The following is a 22,233-nucleotide window of genomic DNA, read 5'->3' as shown; positions in this document are numbered from 1 at the left end:
GTATTAGCAATAGAGACCCTTCCCTCAGTATTGTGGTAAGCATCAATTATTGGCTCTGGTTCTTTTTAGGCAAAGTCTGGTGTCCCCCGGAGCTATGGCATAGAGTGAATGCTGGTGTTGCAGTGAATAGGAAAACACCTTTACAAACGCTACCCAGGGTCACCAAGCTTACGGTTCCTTTAGGATAGCTGAGGGAAGATGGTCTCTTTGAGAGCTATGTATCACAACATGTGAGATGAGGGATCCTTGTAGGGGAGGAAGCAGAAATGGTAGAAATGAGGGGTACAGCCTATTCCAACTGAGCCCTTCAGCTGAAGAGCTATGCCGTCTCAATTGCGCTGTCACTAAAAACCCCCACTTTCCACCCTGGCTTGCTGTCATCCCATTCTAGTCCTGCAAGTAGTCACTGGGCACTTGGCTCACACCTTTTCCAAGTCTCCTAGGTTCTGTCTCCTCCCTGCAGCTTTACGAAAGTTGTCAGAATCAAAATGGAGTTGAATATGTCAGCCCTAACAAAAGGTAAGTACGTAAAAGTACATCAGGCCTAGAAGTTACGGAGGAAGAGTATTTCATTCCTGATCATCTAATAATAGGAGCTGTCATGGAAGACAGCCACAGCAACAGTACAAAAACCTCACCACTTTAGGGGTTTTTATCCAGAAATTGCCTGGCTTCAGAGTGGTGTCATCCATGTTGTTAGTACCTTGTGGCCAAGGATTTTTGTTTGCAATCCCCCCCCCCCCTATTTTAGAAACTTTCCTCAATTCAGTCCTCTTGAGAACATTTATAGCATTGCTCACTCCCATTGCAATGTTCTGCAGTTTCCAAATACACAAAAGCATTCACCGAGTCTTTCTCCGATTGTTACTTAAGTTGACATATTATAAAACTTCCCGTGTGCTCTCCCTTCCCCTGCTAACTTGTTTTCAGGGCCCTAGTCAGAGGAAAAGTCCTAAACCTCTGATAATATTATGATAATACTCCTTCAGGCAAAAGCAAAGTAAACAAACATGAGTGCATGAGCTTGGTGTTGTGTTCAATTGTAATCTACTCTCCTGCTTTGGAGACAGACCCACACATTGCATCCACCAGCACTCTGATCGGTGTCAGCTGCCCCGACATTGAAGCATTTCTCTCCACGCCTGTCCATTTCCCATCAGCTACACTGTGCATTGACCCTAATCCAACTCCGTACTGATCCCCAAACCTGCATGATGGGACTGTGTACAGACTAATCTTTCTGCTTCTAAGTTCTTCCCTTTCTTTTGGACATGAGTTTATTTATTTTTCAAATCCCCGTTTAGCTCTTGCTTATTTAACGCGATCCCTGAAAGTCCCAGACCTGCGCTTCCTTTTAAAGCTTGTGTAGCACATTACTCATATTTCCTTTATAGCATACATTACTACGCTATATTGCAGCCAATATAAATGATTAACAGTGATTTATTGCTTACAGGCATACCTCTCCCTCTGGACTGAGAATATTAAGGCAAGAACGATTTGTTATGTATTTTATGAAGAGCTTCAAGAGACAAGTTTGAAGGTGCCCACTACAAAAAAAGTTACAGATGTTCAAGGAGACAGAAATGCTAATTACTCTGATATGGACATTATATATTGCATGCGTGAAACAAATAATTACACAGTAACCCATAAAGACACCCGGTTTTTCAGAAAATACATTTAACTGAACAAAAAGAACCTTGTAGAGTTTGTCTTAGGACCCAAGGCTCATGTCTGGCAACACACATGCTAGCTTTGTGGGACTGGCTATCTGAACTGGGGAGGCTACAGAAGGATGGAGCAGGAGGAGAAGGGGGCCAGTACATGATGGTACCCACTGTTTTCCCTTCTAATAAAGCACATCCCAGTGGCTGGGCCTGTCCTTCATTCCTACAGCTCAGTGCTGAGTGCCTACTATGCACCACCCTGTCTAGAGAAGAAGGAAACAGATCAGTCCCCAGAGGATCCCAGCCCGTAAGATGAGTCAACAGATGGGAAACAGTCTAGACTACTCAATGCTGGCTGCCTGTTTCCTGATGGTAAATATATCTGTAGCAGGGGCCTGTTAGCTCCCCTCCCCCCACAATTTAGTTTTCACATAAATCACTGCAAACTGAAGGTCTTGGTCTCTTTTATTTTGTATCTCCTTAGATTAATTTCTTATCCCATCATTCCTGAGTTGAAAATTCTCAGTGACCAGTCAAAAATATGCACCTTCTCTACCACAGAACTCAGAGTCTCAAAGCTACCTATCACCTGTTTCCTTAACACATCAGCCCAGTCACTTTCCATCCCCTTGCTTTGTGCTTACCGTGTGGTCATCAAGAAATATACAATATTGGATTAGTATCGGGGAACATCTTTAGGGCAGCACATGCATATGAAAGGCAAGGTAGGAGTCATACTGTATGTCAGGGCGGCACAAGGCAAAGTGGCCTGGGCTAGTAACCCTGAGGGAAACCGACAAAAGGTAGAAAGAAAGCAGTAGAAAGGGGGATGGGGGCGATGGTAAACAAAACCCCACCAGATGGCTAAGAGGTCCCAGAAGAATTGGGTCACATTCCTGACGTTGATCTCAAACAAAAGTCATGTTGCAGTGAGTTGAACTCCACCCCCACCCCCCATAGGTTTCATTCAGGCAAGTCTGCACATTAGGCTTATTGAAAACCAAAGGAAAGGGCTTATCAGAACTGGAAAATAACGCTACCCGAGTAAGTCAGCGTGAGACTAAGACATGATCTATGAGAGGATTTTCAGGACCATGGAGACTTTTTTGTTTACTTGGACCAGGAATAATGTGGAATACAGACACAACCATGAGCATAAAAGAATAACACCCATTTTAAAACAATAAACTGAGTTTTTTTTTTAAGAGCAAGAGAGAACTTTTAGTTGGGTGGGTAGGGGTTTGTAATGAAGGATCTGGGAAGAGTAAAGGAAAGGGAATGAATATAATCAAAATATGTTTATGAAACTCTCAAAAAGTACATGGAAACATTATTTTAAAATAAATAAATAAAAGGACTAGCTAGGTACTTACAGTGTGGGAAAATCTTTTGATTCTGCTAATGTACTGTTTGTCTTCATTGCTGTCTTCCTTAAATCCAAACTCAATGATAGAATCTATTTTGAAACCAGTCTTGGAACTAGACTTGCTGGTTGCTTTCTCTGTCACATTGCGTTCAAAATCTGAATATGATTCATATTCTCTAAATGAAAATTCATATTTGCCTTGGGTCTATGGAAAGAAAAAAAGGTATGTTTAATATGCTTTGGTTCAAACCATCATCATCATCATCATCATCATCAGATATTCACTGTGCTCTTACTATATAGTAGAACTGAGCCAGAGACTATGGAAATGCAAAAATACCAGGGACAGCTTGCAGACCAAGGACCCCTGCTCTAGCAACAGAGACAGATGTATTCAATGCAGTGTTTCATGCACAGAGGTGGGAATTTGGCTTGGGTTTTAGTTGGCAGGAATGCAGGAGGTGGGGGTATCCAGGGCTGGGGATTGATCTGGAGCAGAGTTACGAAGCAAAATGGGAGGCTCCTACCAAGGGCCTGGATGATGGTGTATGGGAATCAGAAGATGCAAGAGTGAGGGAAACAGGCAGATGTTGTAAGAGAACATTCTGGCATCGGCATACGGAGGCTTTTGGGTCTCTTGTTCTTCTCTGTGGTATATTGCAAACATAAGCCAAGGGAGGAAGGAGTGGGGTGGGCATTCTGGGATGGCATGGCGGTAGGAATGGAAGGAACAAATCAGAATGTGGAGTCACAAGCCCAGAAGGTGGTGCTGTGTGGAGTGTGGTGCATTGAGGATGTGGGCTGAGGCGGCAGGGTAGGAGAGAAGCTGGAAGGAGACTGCTTGGTTAGCTTGTCTTGGAGAACTTAGCTGAGCAATCTGCTAAGTCATTAGTGCTCACCGTCCTTGATGGGCTTGGGGTGAGCAGTCATCACCATGTCCACTTCCATGGGCATCTGGATACTTTAATTTCTCTAAAATCCTCTAGCACAGGATAGGAGCAGCAGTGATGTAGGCATGGCCTAAAGTGAGGCTTCTGGGACAGTGGCCCTGCTTCCTTCTGGGTGGATGACTTGGGACAGTTGATTGCTCTAGGCCTCAGTTTCCCCATGTATAAAATGACAGTTGTTCTTCTCACTAGACCTTTCCTGAGGACCAGGTTCACCCAAGAGCCTGTCAGAGCCTTCAGTGAATGCTAGCTAAGGAGACTAGAAACCGGAAGCTGCACGAGACATCTGGGCTGGGATTCGGCTGCTGGAAGGGTTCCTTGGAAAGCAGAGGTTGACAGCTTGGACTGGACACCTTGATGGAAGGTGTGCTTAGTCCTAGGCTGTTTTTCCCCTTGATGGCCAGTGAGTGTTGTGGAAAGGACCAGAAAAGGGGGCTGAGGAGAAAGACATCACTGCTATTACAGCTGCCCTGGCTGCACACAGCATACTTGTCAGCACAAGGTCTTGTGTTAGGGGCCACCCGCTCGATGCCAGAAGACACTGGGATTCCGAGAGAAAGAGCTCCGTGGAAGCTGCACAGCTAGCAGGCTGCAGCGTGCTCACCCGGTGATCCCTCTCTGCCAGCAGTAGTCCCTTACCTGTGGGGTGTAGCTTTCCACGTTGTATGGCTTCCTAAACTTGGTGTTCAGGATGTAGTGGGGGGAGCACCCACCAGCATAATACCGGTGATCGAGGACGGGGCCCTCGAAAGTGTTTGTGAACAGATTTATCCTGAAAGGAAGGCACAGACAGGGTGGGCAGCTCAGGATTTGGGGTTGTGTCACCTCCGTTGGAAGTTAGCACATCCCACAAAGTGAAACTCAGAACTCTTGGGTCTACATTCAAGGCCATGGGAAACTGGTTCATACCAAGTCTATACTCTCCTTTTAAACTTTGTGTTATTATTTTATGTGTATGGGTGTTTTGCTTTCATGTATGCCTTGTATCCCATGTCCATGCCTGGTACAGAGCATAGAGGCCAGACGAGGGTATCTAATTCCATCACATGGTTTTGAACTACCTTATGAGTGCTGAAAATTAATCCCAGGTCCTTTAGAAGAGCAGCCCGAGCTCTTAACCACTGATCCATTTCTCCAGCCCCACCAACTCAGCGCTTTCATCTGAGACCACTCCCAACACACCCGCACATGCCCCGTCTCCAGCCCTGTGTTCTTCTGTCAGTGTGCTCTGCTCCTTCAAGGGCAAGTACCTCTCCTCCAGGCTTAGTGGATCTCCATTACTGACTTTGAATGCCTTCGCTCCTTTCTAGCTGTGTAGCCCCTGAAGCTCACTTAACTGTTGAGGGCCTCATTTTTTTTTCTATCCTGGAAGTAGGTACAAGTGGCTACTAATGAGGCCTTGAGAAGAGCTCCCAACCAAGGGAAGAGTCTCTCTCTGATGACTGCCTTTAAGAGTCAAGACTGGAAATCATATAGGGAGGAGGCAGATTCTATTCATACTCCCTGCCTTCCTTTCCAGGGGCTTCCATTACAGTGATTCTTGTTATGTAGAAAGAGGTAGTCTCACTCGTCCATCCGCAGGCTGAGATGCTGCAGGATGTGGCATAGATGGATGGATGCTGGGCCTGCTTGGCCCTTTCTGGCCTTGCTCCTTTGGCCTTATGGAAGAGTGGACCAGTGTGTGTTTCCGGAAGCTCAGACACACAGACGAAAGACCTATGTTGGAAAGCCATTGCTTTCCAAAGTGCTTAGAAGTCCCTTCTTCTCAGCGTGGTGGATTCTGAGGACTAGGGACATAGAACCAGACAGAACATAAGTTGCCTATAGGATTCAAGAGCCATGCTTAGAATGCCCCTGACACAGCAGACTGTGAGAGTTAAGCAGCCCTTGAACAGACTTAATATTCATAGGTCAACTTTCCCTTGGCCCATGTCTGTTCGTGGTATGTGCTTCTGGAACAACACGGAATACCCAACTTACACTACAGCTTTTCTATTCCAGAAAGGAGAGCTAGCAACGGTCCCTTTCCACCCCTCGTCCATCCTTCAGAATTCCATTTAACATTGTGGCTTCCCATCATCCCAGCAAGGCCTCAGCAACTCACCCACTGGCTAGCTTGCCAATTGCCCAGTACTGCTCCATTTCCTGTTGACATTTTTTATAAATCCTCCTACAGTTTGCTTCATCAGATTGGTCTCCACAGTCATTGTCCCCATTGCAGAGGAGTCTGCGATTCACACACCTTCCTGGGGTGGAGAGAGGGGACCACACTCACACAGTTGTGACGAGAGGATACACATTGCTGGTGCCAGGCGTGTGGCCTTTAGTGCCTGTTCTGATCAGTCTTCATGGATCAGGCCTGACTGAGAATGATACTAACAGCTCACCCCCATTTTGCCACCCTCCCCACCCCCGACAGAGTTCAGCGCCACAGTTTTGAAAGCACTGAGGAGAGATTATCCGGAACCATCTGTGAGGGCAAAGGCAGGGGGAGGCAATGTGTCTAAGAAGCAGGGAAAGGTGGCCCACCAGGATGGTAGTCTGGAACAACCCCTCCTCCCATCACTAAGGGTAGGGAGAGGTGGTGGCTGGCTTCTCTGAGTAACACCAGTGAAGCCATCTTGCATATGTGACCCAACCTCCTGGCCTCAGCTTCCTCATCTGTAAAGTGCAGAGGTCATCACAGCTCTCCTGCCATGACAGAGGTGTTTTGAGTGAGTGACTAAAAAGTAGAGTGCATTCATGGAAAGTACTGCAAAAGCCTACCGTGGCTGGGTTTAGTGTCTTGGAGAGCTGGGCACATGTTGCAAGTATTTGCGGCACAGCTGGAAGCTCTACCTGCCTCATCGTGACTCCTTTCCCTAACCCACATCGCCTTCCGTGCCATCATCCGTATCACTTCTGTTTCCTCTACAATTTATTTCTCACTGGCTTCGCTTTCTTCCTTATTTGTACTTTCTTGGGGACATAAAGCCCACAAGACAGCTGGTTCTGCTTCCTTAGACCTATTGGGTCATTTTTAACCAATGTCCTTTGGTTATAAAAGGCAGAAAAATAACAACCTGGTCTTCAAATGTTTCTTACAAGGCATTTAAACTAAAGCCTGCATGAATAGCCGTTATGGCTCTGGGTGAAACCATGGAACATGGGCTATAATGAGTCTTTAGGTATATTGTAAAAGAGTCTCTCAGATTTATTGGTTGGAATTTTACAGTCATAGTAAGCCCTAGAAATCACTGTGATAATCCCTGTCTGTCTTTTGGAAGCTCTGAACCACAATCCACATGGGTTCAGTGAATGGAACACCCCTCCAGCTACTTTAGGGCAAAGTATTCCTGTTTTTTGTCAGAGGCTTGAAGAAATGGAGACACACAGATTTACCAGGATGATCTGAGTAAGCCGGGAAAACACATTTTTACTGGGTTCTGCAGTAAATCATCATTCATTTGTGCACTGTAGCCTTCCTTCTACCCATCCTCCCATCTGTCTTCCATATTCACTTTCCTTCTTTGTGAAAAGTCAACACTTTTACTGACTGTATCACACATTTGGACTTATGGTTAACTCATGGATACAGAAATGCAAATGACCGGACCCATGCCTCCAAAGCCTTGTGTTGGTAAGTGACGGCTGTTACACTTCTCAACTGCTGCAGGTTTGGGCACATGTTCCTTTACCCCAGGGCTCTGAGAGTAGCAGCAGAGTCTATACAAGACAGAGAGCTTTTACCTCCATTTGCTGCATGATGTTTAGGACAACCTCATAAGGTGTTTATACCACCCTTGTGGTTTGAATGGGGAATGTCCCCTTAATCTCATATGCTTCAAGAATTAGGCTCCAGTTGGTGGATGAGTTTGGGAAAGATTAGGAGGTGGGGCCTTGTTGGAGGAGGTATGTCCCTGGGGGTGGGCTTTGAGGTTTCCTGACATCTTCAGTTAGCTCTGTCCATCTCTCGCTTTCAGATCAAGATGTGAGCTCTCAGTTGTTTCTGCTGTCACGCTTTTGCTCTGCCATCCTAGACTCCAACCCTTTGAAATCGTAAGAAGGATACCTAATACAACACTCAAGTTCTAATGATGTAATTCAAATCCAAAAAGGATAAACGAGATACTCTAGATGACACAGCCAGAGTTAGACCTGACCCAGGGCTTCTGACTCCAGCACACCTAATTTACCTCACTGAATGGAGCTGAGCTTCCAGATTCTCACTGCAGTTTCTCCCCTGACTTGCTGGATAATTTGTAGCAAGAAACCTCTTCAAGCATCAGTTTGTTAGGACGCAAGATAAGGAAAACAATGATCCTGCCTTGCCATAGGCATTCTTTCATGGCATGGTACACAGGGTTGTAGAAAGGAGCCCCCTGACCTGTCCTGCAACCCTGGTCTTCATGAGCCCTGTATGTCTGTCCTTCCATGTCTGTCCCTCCATCATCGCATGGTACTCTGTGTTTCAAGCTTCTCTTCCCATTGCCACACTCATTCATACCTGTCTGTGCACACACAAAGCCTTCACATCTCACTTGGCTTCTGCAGGGTCGGCTGGTGACACAGTCTTCAACTTCCTTGTCAGAGAAGTCACATAATTCCCCATTGAACTGAGAGGACCGGAGCAAGTAAGCATGTCTGTACTGAAGCAGACAGAGACAAAGGGAGGCAGTGATGGGACCTCAGGGACCACAGGAGCTAAGGATACTGTATACCAACTAAGCTGGGGGTGCTGGGAAAAGGTACAGTTGGCTGATTGCTACTTGCCCAAATCTTGTGCTTCCTTCACCACATACGCTGAGGTTCTGTGCAAGGCTGGCAATTTTCTGTTTTTCTAATTGTGCTGCATGCTCCCTGAGGTTGGGGGATTTGTCTTGAATCTTTGTCTCTGCTGTGGTCTGCCAAGATTTGTTGAGTGTGAAAAAGGCATGGCTATTGGTATCAAATACTAATAAAGGGCTCATATTGTTAATTTAACAATAAACTCATTCTTGGCAATATTATTCGAATGTGTGATTCATATACTGACCCATATTGCTTATGGCATCACTGTGAAAAAGTATGTGCTCTGAAGTTCCAACTGATGCTGATTTCCTAGTCGTATGATGTTGGGCAGGTAGCTTAGTCTTTGGAATCCAAATTTACTCATCTACAAATCAGAGGCAATGAATTACCTAAATCTGCAGTCTGGAATATGTTACAGGTTTATCAACATTATATATATCATAAATTATGTATTATTTTATATCATATATAATTATATGTTACCTCAAGCTCACATTTTTCTGGCACAAAGTAGGTACCCAATTTCTTGTCATTGTTTTCTTCTTCATTATTCACTATTTTAGGAATCAATATTGCTGTCTCTCTCCTTGTTCATTTATTCTGAAAATATTGATTAATCTATCTCATATTTTAAAGGGTATTTTTTGCTTGCTTGCCTGCTAGTTGTTTTTTTTTTAAATATTTATTTATTTATACACATGAGCACATGCCTGTGTGACAGAAGAGGGCATCAGATCACATGATAGATGGTTGTGAGCCACCCATGTGGGTACTGGGAATTGAACTCAGGACCCCTGGAAGAGTAGACAGTCCTATTTTGTTTTTTTTTTTTTTTTATCGTCACTAAGTGTCCCGGCCTACCTTCAAAAGGAAAGGGTCACTGTTGATGGCAGGAGGCACCAGACAGTGACAACACCATGTAGTGGGTGCATGACAGGCCATGTACAAAGAACTCTTTAAGCTCATGATGAGATTCCCACTGCAAAAGGAAGAGATGGCAACTGGCTTCTAACAAGGACATCAGGGCTGAGACCTGACTGTTGAGGACGAGTATCAGGCAGATGCAGAGAGCAGGAAAAGGGTAGCCAAGAACATCCTGGGTAGAGGAAGGTTTTGGGTCAAACAGAGAGACTAAAGGATGTATCATCTTCCTCCAGAAACCAGAGATGAATTCATCATGGATGGAGAGGAGTAGAAGAAGGAGAATGAAGAAAGCTGGAGGGAGACAGAGTGGGGCAGGCAGCCAGGGATCCCAGGATGGGATAACAGAAGGAACTGATCATATTTGGGTGGTTTTCTGATGTTAGCAGTCAAGGTTTGGATACACAAAGTGTGGCAAATAAGTACAGTAGCCCCCGTCAGAGAGACTCTTTATCTGTTCTGTGGCTCTGACAACACAGAAAGAAATAGAGGCAGCCATCACCTGTGCCCCCATGTCCTTGGAGACTCGTTCTTCCCGGAAAGTAGACATAGGCCTGTTAATAAGACTTCAAGGAACAAAAAACAAAACGAAACAAAACAAAAACAAACAAACAAAAAATAAAACACAGGAAACCATCAACAAATTAAGTACAGAAGAAACATATCTCTACATAATACAAGAGCAATCCACAGCAAATGTTATGTTAAATGGGGAAAAGTTGAAGGTATATCTGAAAATCTGGGACAAAATAGCATGCCTATTCAACATAGGACTGGAAGCATTAGGGAGAGCAATCAGAAGGAAGAAACAAAAGGCAGAAAAATTGGAAGGGAGGGAGGTAAAAAGATTCTGTTTGTCAATAGCATGATCTGATCGTGTATGTAAAATCTCTGAAGACTCCATCAAAATACTGCTGCAGTTGATGAATACAGTAAAGTTATAGGATAGAAAGTTAACATACAAAACCCAACAGCATTTTGTATACTTTGAACAAACAGGCTGAAAAAGAGCTGTGTAACCATTGTGGTGATTTGAATAGGAATGGTCCCCATAGACTCAGGTGTTTGAATGCTTAGTCTATAAGAAATGGTACTATTAGGAGGTGTGGCCTTGTTGGAGAAGTGTGCCACTGTGGAGATGGGTTTTGGAGTCATATATGCTCAAGCTATGCCCAGTGTAGTACATAGTCTCTGTCTGCTGCCTGTGGATCAAGATGTAGAACTCTTGGCATCTCCTCCACCACCATGTCTGCCTGTAGGCTTCTCTGCTTTTTCTACCATGATGATAATGGACTAAACTGCTGAAGCTTTAAGCCAGCCCCAATTAAATGTTTTCCTTTGTAAGAGTTGCTGTGGTTATGATGTCTCTTCATAGCAATGAAACCCCAACTAAGACAATCATTTTATTCACAACATCCTTAAATGGGACAGGTAAAAATAAATTTAATGTAGCAGGTAATAGACCATGATAATGAAAAATTTAGAAGGCAGGAAATAATTTGTTTCCATAGGTCAGAGGAAGTAATGATAAAATGCCCACACTACCCAAGATAATTAGAGGTTTGAGGCAATCCCTATCAAAGCCCAGTTAAGTGTTTACAGAGGTAGTGGGGGAAAAAAACCCACAAAATTCATATAGAATTACAAAACAAAAAGAATAGTGAAAATAATCCTGAACAACAACAACAAAAAATAAATCAAGGGGCATCACAACCCAAGACTCAAGACAAACTACAAATCTAGAGTGATCTCCAATGCATGGGTCAGAAATGGGAACATGCCTGCAGACCAGTGGGACAGAGAAAGCCCAGGAGTGAATCCACATACTTAAGGCTAGCAGAGTTTTCTAAGACACCAAGAACTTCTCTAGAAAAGACCATCCCTTAGAACGAAGTGGTGCTGGGGACTGGGTATACAAGGAGGATCACCCAGTAGATAACATGTTTACCTTGCAAACATGAGGACCTGAGCTCAATGAAACCCACTTTCAAAAAGCCAGGTGTGATGGTGTGAGAGTGTAGTGCCAAGGGCAGGGAGGTAGAGACAGCATAATGCTGGCACTCCCTGGCCAGGAAGTCTAGCCCCCTTGATGATTTTAGCTAAGTGGGAGACCCTATCTTAAAAGGTAGACGGAGTCTGATGAATGGCCTCATGTGTGTACGCACACACAAGTACATATGAGTATGCAAGAGAGCACACACACGTACAGAAAGGGGGAGGGAGAAAGGGAAAAAGAGAGAAACACAAATGAATGAATATTGTACATACATCTGTAGAAGGCTGAAACTAGGTAGGCCCTTATATAAAAAAAAAAAAACAACTCACCAGGTGGAGTGGCTTATGCCTTTAATCCCAACACTTGGGAGGCAGAGGCAAGTAGATCTCTGAGTTGGAGGCCAGCCTGGTCTACAGAGTGAGTTTCGGGATAGCCAGGGCTATACAGAGAAACCTTGTCTTGAGAAAACAGAAAACAAAAAAGAAACAATGGAAACCAATCAACCAACCAAAGAAACCAAAACTAAAACCAATCCCCCCAATAAACAAACAAACAAAACAATAAAAAAAAACCTATTCAATCAAGCAAACAAACAAAACTAAAACCAAAGCCAAAGCCAAAGAAACAGAAAACTTAAAATGGGCCAAAGACCTAATATAAGATCCTAAATTATGTAACTATTGGAAGAAACCATAGGGGAAACACTTCAAGGCTTAAGTAAAGAAAAAAAAAAATGATAGTATAGGCAACAAAAGCAAAGCTAGACAAATGGGATTAGATCATACTAGGAAGTTTCTGTATATCCAAGGAAATGATCAACAATATTAAGAGACAAAATGAAGAATAAAGGGAGTATCTGTAAGAAGGGTATATAAGGAATTCAAGAAGCAGAAAATTTTCTAATAATCTGAGTTTAAAATGGGCAAATATTCTCTACAAATACGTTTAAATGATAATATACAAATGGTAGAAATGCTGAGAAGGGTTTTATACTCTGTTGATAGGTGTGTAAGTTAATATAACCATTACAGATTATGGAAAGCAGTATTGGAGCTCTACAAAAGGAGGAGAAGAAGGAGGAAGAAGAAGATGAAAAAAAGGAGGAAGTGGGGGAGAAAATTTTTAAAAATTTAAAATGCTGAAAATAGATTTATCACATAAGTCAACAGTATAAATAATGTAAATACTGAGTATACACACACACACACGCACACATATATATATATATTCAAAGGAAGTCATGACATTTTATCAAAGATAGACCTGAACTACCATATTCATTACAAGATTCACAGTAGCCAAAAAAAAAAAAAAAAAAAAAGAAATCGACAAAGATGTTCATCAAAAAATAAATGGATTAAAATGGTATAATTAACAATGGAGTACTAGTCATCTATAAAAATATGATCCAGTCATTTGTGGCAACATGAACAGAGTCTGAGGATATCATGTTAAGGGAAATAAGCTAGGCAGAGAAAGCCAATCACAGGTTCTCACTCATCTGTAGAAGCAAAAAGTAGTATACCATAGAAGCAGAGAAGAGTCTAGTGGTTGCCAGTGTCTTGGGAGGATGAAGGAGAGAAAGAGAGAGACAGAGACAGACAGAGACAGAGAGAGACATAGAGAGAAAGAGAGAGAAAGAGAGAGAGAGAGAGGGAAACAGAGAGAGAATTGCTTATCAAAACACTATGTGTGGGGCGTTCTTATACTCTATAATACAGAAGTCCACAATAAATGTACAGTTCAAATTAACCAGGAGGCTGATGTTGATATTTCTCTACATGCCAGCATAAGATAACAGTTATGTTTGAGTGACAGAAAGGCTAATGACCCTGGCTAGATCATTACACAGCACACATAGGTATGAAGTTATAAAACTATATTCTACAAATAAGCACAAAAATAAAGCCACACATTTACAGGGACACTCCCAGAAGACTGACCCCAGGCTCTCAAGGCAAAGTGGGTTTGAGGAAGCTGGAAAGATTAGAAGAAATATACCTGGTTGTGGCTGAGGTGTTTCACTGAGCCCCAGGCATGGAACCTGCAGACAGGGCTGATACTAGCTGAGTAAGTACACAGCAAGTTACAGGGAGCATCTCTGACTGGCTGGCTCATGCTCAGTCCTTCTGGTTTATGGTGCAGATGAGGCAATTATCCAGATAATTGGATCAATGTTGACAAGTTCAGCAAGAAAGCCTACTCTGGGAAGAGAATGATAGTGCCTGGCTCTCCCCATTGATCCAATTAACTGTGTAATTGTCCTGGGCTAACTTCCTCAGCCTCTTCAGAGTCTTTGCCATGATAGGTCTGGGTTCCCAAGGAGCCAAAGGAATGGCAACCATTCCCTCTCTCTTTCTTTTATCTGGCATGTCTGTTTTATTCAGAGCTGGGGTCCTGGGTCAGCTCTCCATTACAAGGGAGCTGAAGCGAAGGGAGCTGGAGACTAGTTTTACAGGCAGAAAAGTCAGTAAGGACCCATGGCCTGAGCTAAGGCTTGTATCTGCTGCTAGAGGCTCCAAGAAGCCGCTTTACCCGTTCTAAGTCTCCATTCACCTGTCTACACAGAATGTGACAGCCACCTTCTTTCCCTTGCAAAGACATCAGAAAGCAGAATGAGCTCAAATAGAAGAGAATTATGAAGCCCCTGTTACATGAGCGCACACTTAAGACAGAACTAAAGTGTTTTACAAGTTTTCTGTTTAGGGTAGTCAATGACAAAAATCACAGTGTGACATATGCTAGGCTACAGGGGAGGAGGGTCCTAGAGAAGCATGTAAAAGTTGCTTTTTCTACATGGAGCTGGGGATGATGTGCAGTCAGGGAAGGCTTCACAGAAGAGGTTGCCTTGAGCAGAGTTTCCAGTTCTGAGACATGTCAGTAAGTGAAGGTAGTGAGGAAGGTCATTGCTGGCCGAGAAAACAACATGAAGAGACAGAGAGGGAGTGACACTGCCGGAAAAACGTGAGAGCTGATAGGTTATAGAGACAAGGCCAGGTTAGGTGACACAGAAGTCTGGCCTTGATCCTCAGGGTTCTTTCGGGGAAAGAGTGGGCAGAGGTAGCTTTGTGGTCATGTCCCTGGCTACCCTGTGAATGATGGCTAGAAAGAGTAGGTTAGAGGCAGGAAGCTGTTAAGACAGCTGTATGGAAAACATTGGCATACGAAAGGGAGCACCTGTTGGCTGTTGAAAGCACACGGAAAGGAGAATCTCCTCAACAGCTACCATCTTAAAGGTAAACCACAGCCATGGACCACCATCAGTGCCTCTGCCTGCCCTGTTCACAACTAGCCTCTTCTCTACCTTACACACCTGCCCAGAAATTTAGTTCTCACCCAAGGCCTGGGATCTTACCCTTTTCTTCTGACAGGGGTCACACGCAGTCCAGGAGGACCAGCTGGATAGCTCACAGTCCACAGGTGCTGGGGTGACCTCCACGCTCCGCACTGGTCTGCTCTTGACAAGGCTCTCGTTGACTGCATTTGTCTCCAAGAAATCGGGCTTCTCACCCCTAAAAATCATCATAAGAGAAGAGCTGAGCATCGTAAGGAAATGGCATTTCCCATCACCCATCAGTTATTCACCCAATAAATGTAGGTCGGATCACGAGCGCAAGGTAGGTAGTTTATCATTTCAGTACTAGTTAAGCCATCTAACAAACATGGATTGAGCCCCCTAATGTCAGACGAGTCCTGACATTAGGACTAGTCTGATAAAGAGTACTGAACTCTGCTTAGAAGACGGTGTCTCAGCAGCTTGTGGACTCTGATTTTCGATCTGAGTGAGCTTCCCTTTTCTCCTCCAAACAGTGGCTGAGATGTATTCTCTAATGTGGCTGTTTCTGGATTATAAATGATGGTCAATAGGTGAGCTCTTAACAAAGCCTACGGGCTGTGGATACATGGGAAATCCCATCATAGCAACTCACTGCCTATCTCTGAGCCTCTTTTTTATCCTCTGGAGATGGAAAGGTTTGTCCTAGATGATACCTTTCCATATTAAAAGTCCGTGAAACATCTGCTAAGAACAATTGATACTGAAGATCTTAGGTTTCAAGGGATATAGCACGAGGACAGCTTTGAAAAGAAATGTGTCTTGCATCTTAGCTCTAGGGAATTTTGCCCGGGAGGCAATACTTTAATGTATGCAGGCCCCATGGCCAGAGCTGGGTTTGGGGAGGTTAGTTGTGCGTTAACTGAGTCTGAGGCTGAGGAGATAGTGAGAGGCTGGTCCAGGGATCCCAGTACATGATGTGAACCTGAACTACAGCAGGGCCAGGGTAGAGGAATCGGCAAGTTCTCAGGTGGAAATGTTAGAGTGGTCAGGAAGCGCATGGGCGGGAGGGGTGAGAAAGGAAGGAAAGCTTTCAGGCTGATGCTCCTATCCTTGGATGCCTAGGCGGTGGGGACTCAGGAGGACACAGGTGTTGGGGAAGATGGTGGGCTAAGCTCTTGGTGCCTGTGGGATATCCACATAAAATCACGCAGGACACAGTTCTGTCTGGGTCTGAAATCAGGAAGGGAAGGGATGCCTGTGCTAGAGATACAGAGCTGATCATGGGAAACTGAAGAGGGAAATGGCTGGACTCTTTTGAGAGAAGCAGGCCAAGCGTTATTAGTTAGTTTCCTACTTTTCCATTGTGATAAAATACCATGGCTAAGGCAACTTACAGAATGGTTCATTTGACTCACATTTCCAAGGGAGTAAGACACCATTATGATGGGGAAGTATGGCAGCAAGGAGCAGACACAGCAGCTAGAGTAGAAGCTGAGGGCTTGAAGCGTAGTGAGAAGCAAAAGGCGGCAAACTGAAAATGGCACAAGGCTTTAAAACCTCAATCCTGGGCCCCAGTGATGTACATATTCCATCAATACCACACCTCCCGAGACTACCCAAACATCACCACCAACGGGGGCCAAGTAGTCAAACATCTGAGCCTATAGGGCATTTTTCTCATTCCAACCACCACACCGAGGACAAGTGCTTTAGGGAGCATCAGTGATTCAGAAGAGGAGGAGAGCCGGTGTCAAGTTGAGCAAGACGGGACATGAAGCATCTGTGGAGATGAGTTGAAGCATAAAATGGGTAGAAGGCAGAGGAGTCACACCTTCAGCACAGACAAGAAACACGGGAACTGAAATATGTCTGCAATGTAAGCGAGGCTGTCTGTTGAGTCCCTGGCCCACAGCTGAGCCCAGTGAATGAATGAACTCATCCCATCTGCATGAGCCTCAGTTTTCCTACTTAGAACATGGTAGTTGTACTATGATTCTTTTTCTCTCTCTTCCCATGAATGTATATAAGATCCCTTGTAACTTGTACTTTTTTTTTTTTAAAGCTAAACAGGAGCTGAGAGGAAGAAAGGGATGGAGATTTATTGAGGGCCTAGGATGTCAGATCTAAGCAAGGTGTGAGGTGTTTTCTTATGCTCTCCTCCCATCCCACAGATGCGCTAGAAGGTAACCATGGAACGCCATCACCTGGACAGATGCTGAAGTGGCTCAGAGAGACACAACATGCCTGCTGCAGTGAAACTGGTATATGGTTGTGCCAGGATCGAAGCGTTACGTCTGTCTGATCCTGAGCGTGTGTGCACTCTGTCCCTCACCCCACGGTGTCCGGAAGCCGATCCAATCTGCAGCCACTCCAGCCACCTCCCACCACCATCTCTACAAATGTCCGCAAGACTTGGTTCATCCCTGTCTCTGAGATTAAGTCATTAGGGGAAACATCACAAAGCCTCCACTGTCAAGCACACAGGATGTCACCCCAAACAAGGTCATTAACAACACATTCTCACTTGGCAGAAGTCCTAAAAGGAGGATAATATTAACTACTGTGAGCTCCATTTCTATGACTGCCCCAGAGACTGGCAAAAATCAATTGCCTAGTCAAGTTGGATCTTTAACAAAAGGTCAAAGACTCTACTGGAAACCACAGGTGGGTACTTGAAAGTGGTTACTGAGACAGGATGCCGCACCCCAGCAGGGACCCTCCGATGGACTCCTCTCTACTAATTTGCTCCGGTTTGACAAAACAATACTGTCTGTGATTTGGCTTCTCTTAAGTATGTATTTGACAGCTCTGCGGGGTACCCTCTTCCTATTCCAACTACAAAGCATTTACACTGTTTTATTCCAAGTATCAATCCAATCTGGGGCCACAGTGGAGACCGAGTGGAGAAGTAATGGGCACAGTCACTATTAAGAGTCACAGTTATTTTCCTCTCTGAGATTTCAGAGCCTATTAATGGGCAAGATGATGGCCTACAGAGGAACCTGCGAGAAGGAGTTGTAAGTATCCGATCTCTCATTTTTACACCCAGTTTCCATTACAGAGGTGGCAATATAATGGGCTAATCAGCCGAATAAATAGTCTGTTTGTAAATTACATTGGATAAGGGTGGTATGTTAGCACTACGCTATAAAATGCAAATCTAAAAGGATGGCTAGTGTTGAGACACATACTGAATCGGAGAACGGCCACGGAGCTGCACAGACGACAGGTCCAATGGAGACCTCGACATGCCTCTGTGTGCACCTTCCACCCCGAGGATCCCTAGAGAAACAAACACGCTGGCTCAGCTCTGCCGAGATGCCGCCGTATGGGGAGAGCAGATAAGAAAGAGTAATAGAGGCAGTGCATCCGGTCATGGTATATTACGAACATGTATGGAACTGCCATAATGAAAGCCTGACACGCAATCAACAGACACAAAAGCAAAGCCCAACCCCTCTGTAACACGAACTGCCCCAAGAGTGGAAATGAATAATCACTCAGTCCCCCCCGCCCCCAATACCCACGTTGAACCCTCTGTCAATCCTTTGGCACACTTGCATGGTCTTTAACTAAAAGGTATTTCCAGGAGGCAGGCATCTGAGTTTTATATCAGCCGTTTGTTTACCATCCCCTTCAGAGGCAACAACTGTCACAGACATGCTGTGTGCCATTCCAGCCTCTTGTAAATGCTCTCGCATACGTGCGCAGCGTGCAGCTTCACCTCCCCGTGCTTCCGTGCTTTGCCGAGCCTTTGGGCATGGCTCCGCACCTGGCTCCCGACCGCCCGCGTCGACCAGATCCACATTGATTCCCAAAGGGACCTCGTTCCCTTCTCTCCTCTGGATGGTCCATCCTAGAACATCTCCTGCATTTCACTGATTCTTCTGAGATATATTCGTGTTCTAACAACATTTTGCAATTTAAAAAAAAAAAAAGTGTTAGTATAAGCAGCCTTTTACCCTGCCCTGGAAATATGCCCCTTCTGAGAAAATGCTGGCACAGACAATCCTTTCTTCGGGGTGCACAGAACATTGTTGCCAGCCTTAGGACACATCATTCTGGGTCCAGGTCTCCTACCCTCTTTTCTCTGATCAAAATAAAGATAGATCCTTCAAGCACAGCAGGATTAGGTCAGCAGTAAATTTCCAGGCCTCAGCTTATACGGATGGAATGCCCTGACACAACAACTTTCTTGTCACACACAATTTGTTCAGCAGCTGCATCCCTGTGCAAACAGCATCTTCCGTTTTGCTGGGGGGAGGAGGTTGCTGGGGGAAAAGGTTTCCCATTTCTCTCTGTCACTTGCTGTTGCAATTTAAAGCAACATCTCAAAGTAGCAAATGTTTCCAGTGAAACATCCTAGGTATCCAGCAAGTCAGGTGGAGGGGACAGTGTTCTAATAAGAGGCAAAAAGCAGAGAGGATGTTTGAGTTCTGACACCCCGCACCTCCACAAATGGACTGAGTAGCCTGGAGAGTCACATAGTCTTCAAGCCTCAGTTTCCTTCTCTCTACAACCGTAAGAAATAGAAAGACTGTGAGGATGAGAGTAAATGCCTGCAACAAAGTGACAATCAATAATGATCAATAGGCCATATGACAATGTGACCTGAGCAAATGAAATGACACACTTTACGTTATGAAGGAGGTTGCAGCCCTTTCTGCCCCTGCACAGAATATTTTTCTTTTGCTTTTCACATCTGATATCCAAAAGGCATGTTGCGTTCAGCACTGGCGTGTAGAAGTCATGGGTGAAGAGCAGAATATTCAACCAGGATTCAGGGAAGGGCTGAAGGCTCACTGAGTGTAAGCCATTCTCTTCTCCCCTCTGGGGATCAGTTAGTCCTTCCACAGAGTGAGAACAAGGGGCCACCTCCTTCCTCACATGACACAGCCATGAGTTTTCCAGCCTGCACTTTTGTCACCTGGTGAAACTCCAGCTTCCACTTCAAAGGGAACATGCCGATACAGACACCCCATTACACTACTCCTTCTCTTCAAACCTTGTGCCTGAAGGATACGGTTTGATTCCCCAACTATTTATTCCTACTCCTCTCCACATTTCCCAACTTGGTGTCTACCCAGTAAGATCAAAATATACCCAGAACCTTGGGAACAAAACAGGATCCCTCACAACTCCATGCCTTTGCAAATGCTGTTATCTCTGCCTGGCACACCCTTTGCCCCTTGCAAGAGCTCCTGCTCAGGAGGACTGGTCACTCTCCTCAATTGCTGTTTGTCCCGATACCAATTCTCACAAATCTTGGGACTTGCTCTCACATTGCCAGGTTCCCTGAGAACATGAGTTTGGGTCTTATTCAGCTCCATATCATCCAGGGCAATCAAGGGTCTATGTACAGGGACAGGCTGCTTCTGGAAGGGTTGTATGAGCCCTCTCCTCCAGGCACATTTCAGTGGGTACCGCTGAGCTCTCTGTGCCCAGAAGTAAATGTATGGAAAGTCTCATCTGCAGAGTTGGTCTCTTCACCAAGCTGCAGGTCACGCTAATTCTAAATGTTGAGTACTGAAGTATAGTAGTAGGATGCCATTATGTTGCTGGTGGTTTTTCTTCCTGTCCCTTAGCTCCTGGAATAACAGCTCATGAAACTCATTAAATATATAAAAATACCTAAACCATGTAGCTAGGATCTTGTCTGACTAGCTCATAACTTAAATTAACCCACTATACTAATCTAAGTTATGCCATGTGGCTGGTTACCTGAGCTCAGGCACCAGGCATTCACCTTCCTTACATCTAGGCAGCTGAATATCACCACCTGGCTCTATCCCAGAATCCCTTCTGCCTGCCAGAAGTCCCACCTATTTCCTTTGCCAGCCATAGGCCATAGGTTTTTCTTAATTGACAGGTTGTTGCATCCATACAATATAGAAAAGATCCCTTCTACACTGGAGTGTCTGGTGGGTGAAGACTCAAACTCCTGGTCCCTGGGAAGACGCTTAGTAGAGGCTGAATAGCCAATGCAGATGTCAGAACAGAGAGCACAGGGAACAGGTAGCGCTAATGTAATGAGAGGTTACTACCAGTGAGCAGTTTGAGGGTAAAAAAGGTCTTTACCTCTCTCTTCCCGTAGTAGTGCTCATGAGCACTCAGGTACCTGGGCACTTCCACATCTTGTGGTGGGAACTGCTCAGGCACAACTGCTCATGAGGGTCTTCAGCCAGCTCTGGCACACCTTTCTCTGGAGCTCGAGTTTGAACCCTGACTAAGATGATTTCCTTTACCTGTTTCACATCCTATGAATGGAAACTTTGGTAAAATAAATCACAGTTCTTTTGCTCCTGGGAACAAACATCTGTGAGAGAGGAAGAGGGAAAGCGAGAGTTTGAGAAACCCACACACCCTAGGTATACTGGGCTGTTGAGGAGATAGAGTGAGACACTGCCATTTATGAAGATCATTCCATGTGTAATGAACTGGCTCATTTTTCATTATATAATAAACCCTCCCTTGCATAAAGAGCCAGACCAAAGCTTCATTCAGGATATAGAACTTGTATCCTATTCTCAGCGTGACAGAATGCATTTAAACATGTCAGCTCTTTAACAGGTGCTTTTGTTGAGGCCAGCCACTTCAGTCTATAATAATTCAGAAGGAATTGTTGATCTTATTTTATCAGGCCCATGAAAATTGCTTTAAGAGCTGTTCTCTGCCCACAGGAATGTGGCAGAATTGGTCAGCATTATTTGGCTTTCTGCCACATGATTGATCAGAGACTCATTTGTACCGATCACTTACCTGGAACCAAGGAAATGGAGACATACCAGGGCAGCCCAGAGAAGCCATGATTCTGCTGCTGTCCTCCAAGCCTGAGCCCTTGTTTTCATGTTGTCTGTGCCACAAGAGCTCCAGGGAGGCTCCTGGATGCATGAAAAACCTATTCACGATTGCTACTTTCAGTTCTGTTCCCACAGAGCAAACAACTCAGCAAAGCAAACAGGAGCCAGTGCCTGGAACCCCAGTCGACTTTGCACAAGAGGAGTGTACTCAGTCACTGTGCTATAAACCAGCGGCAGTAGGAAAACCGTGATGCCATGCTAGTTACCTTACCTGTACCTACCTCAGGTAGCCACAACCATTACCTCCCCAACACGGGGAGGGTTAGATAAGTTAATACAGGGAAAGTAGTGAGCACAGGCACATGCTGGCTGCTCAGACACATCTTCTGTTCTCAGTAAACGGACTGCAGGGTCTGAAGCTAAATGGCACTGGGTCTGAGCCCCAGGTTTGTAGTGACCATAGCAGGGCTCCAGAGCCCGGATACC

The 22,233-nt window shown here is 44.8% G+C and overlaps 1 protein-coding gene across 2 annotated transcripts in view; it reads right to left on the bottom strand.

Annotated features, from left to right (window-relative positions):
* Positions 1 to 21,888, bottom strand: part of C8b (complement C8 beta chain) — a 41,398-nt gene extending 19,510 nt beyond the window's left edge. Inside the window, exons 1-7 of one of the 2 annotated variants that reach the window (XM_021650106.2) lie at positions 18,720 to 18,821; positions 18,139 to 18,229; positions 15,026 to 15,182; positions 8,470 to 8,611; positions 6,088 to 6,229; positions 4,623 to 4,755; positions 3,044 to 3,241 (exon numbers count right to left, since the gene is read on the bottom strand). In XM_021650106.2, coding sequence (XP_021505781.2) covers positions 3,044 to 3,241; positions 4,623 to 4,755; positions 6,088 to 6,229; positions 8,470 to 8,611; positions 15,026 to 15,182; positions 18,139 to 18,197 — 831 coding nt within the window. In that variant the 5' untranslated portion in view covers positions 18,198 to 18,229; positions 18,720 to 18,821. Of the gene's footprint in view, positions 1 to 3,043; positions 3,242 to 4,622; positions 4,756 to 6,087; positions 6,230 to 8,469; positions 8,612 to 15,025; positions 15,183 to 18,138; positions 18,230 to 18,719; positions 18,822 to 21,706 lie in introns of those variants that run through there. The other variant, XM_021650103.2, reaches the window with a different exon arrangement.
* Positions 21,889 to 22,233: the final 345 nt, after the last annotated feature.

This window comes from Meriones unguiculatus, chromosome 12 (genome assembly GCF_030254825.1).
Source record: "Meriones unguiculatus strain TT.TT164.6M chromosome 12, Bangor_MerUng_6.1, whole genome shotgun sequence".
NCBI classification, from domain to species: Eukaryota; Metazoa; Chordata; class Mammalia; order Rodentia; family Muridae; genus Meriones; species Meriones unguiculatus.
Note: the sequence above shows the minus strand (reverse complement) of the source record. Positions and strands in the feature narration are given on the sequence as shown.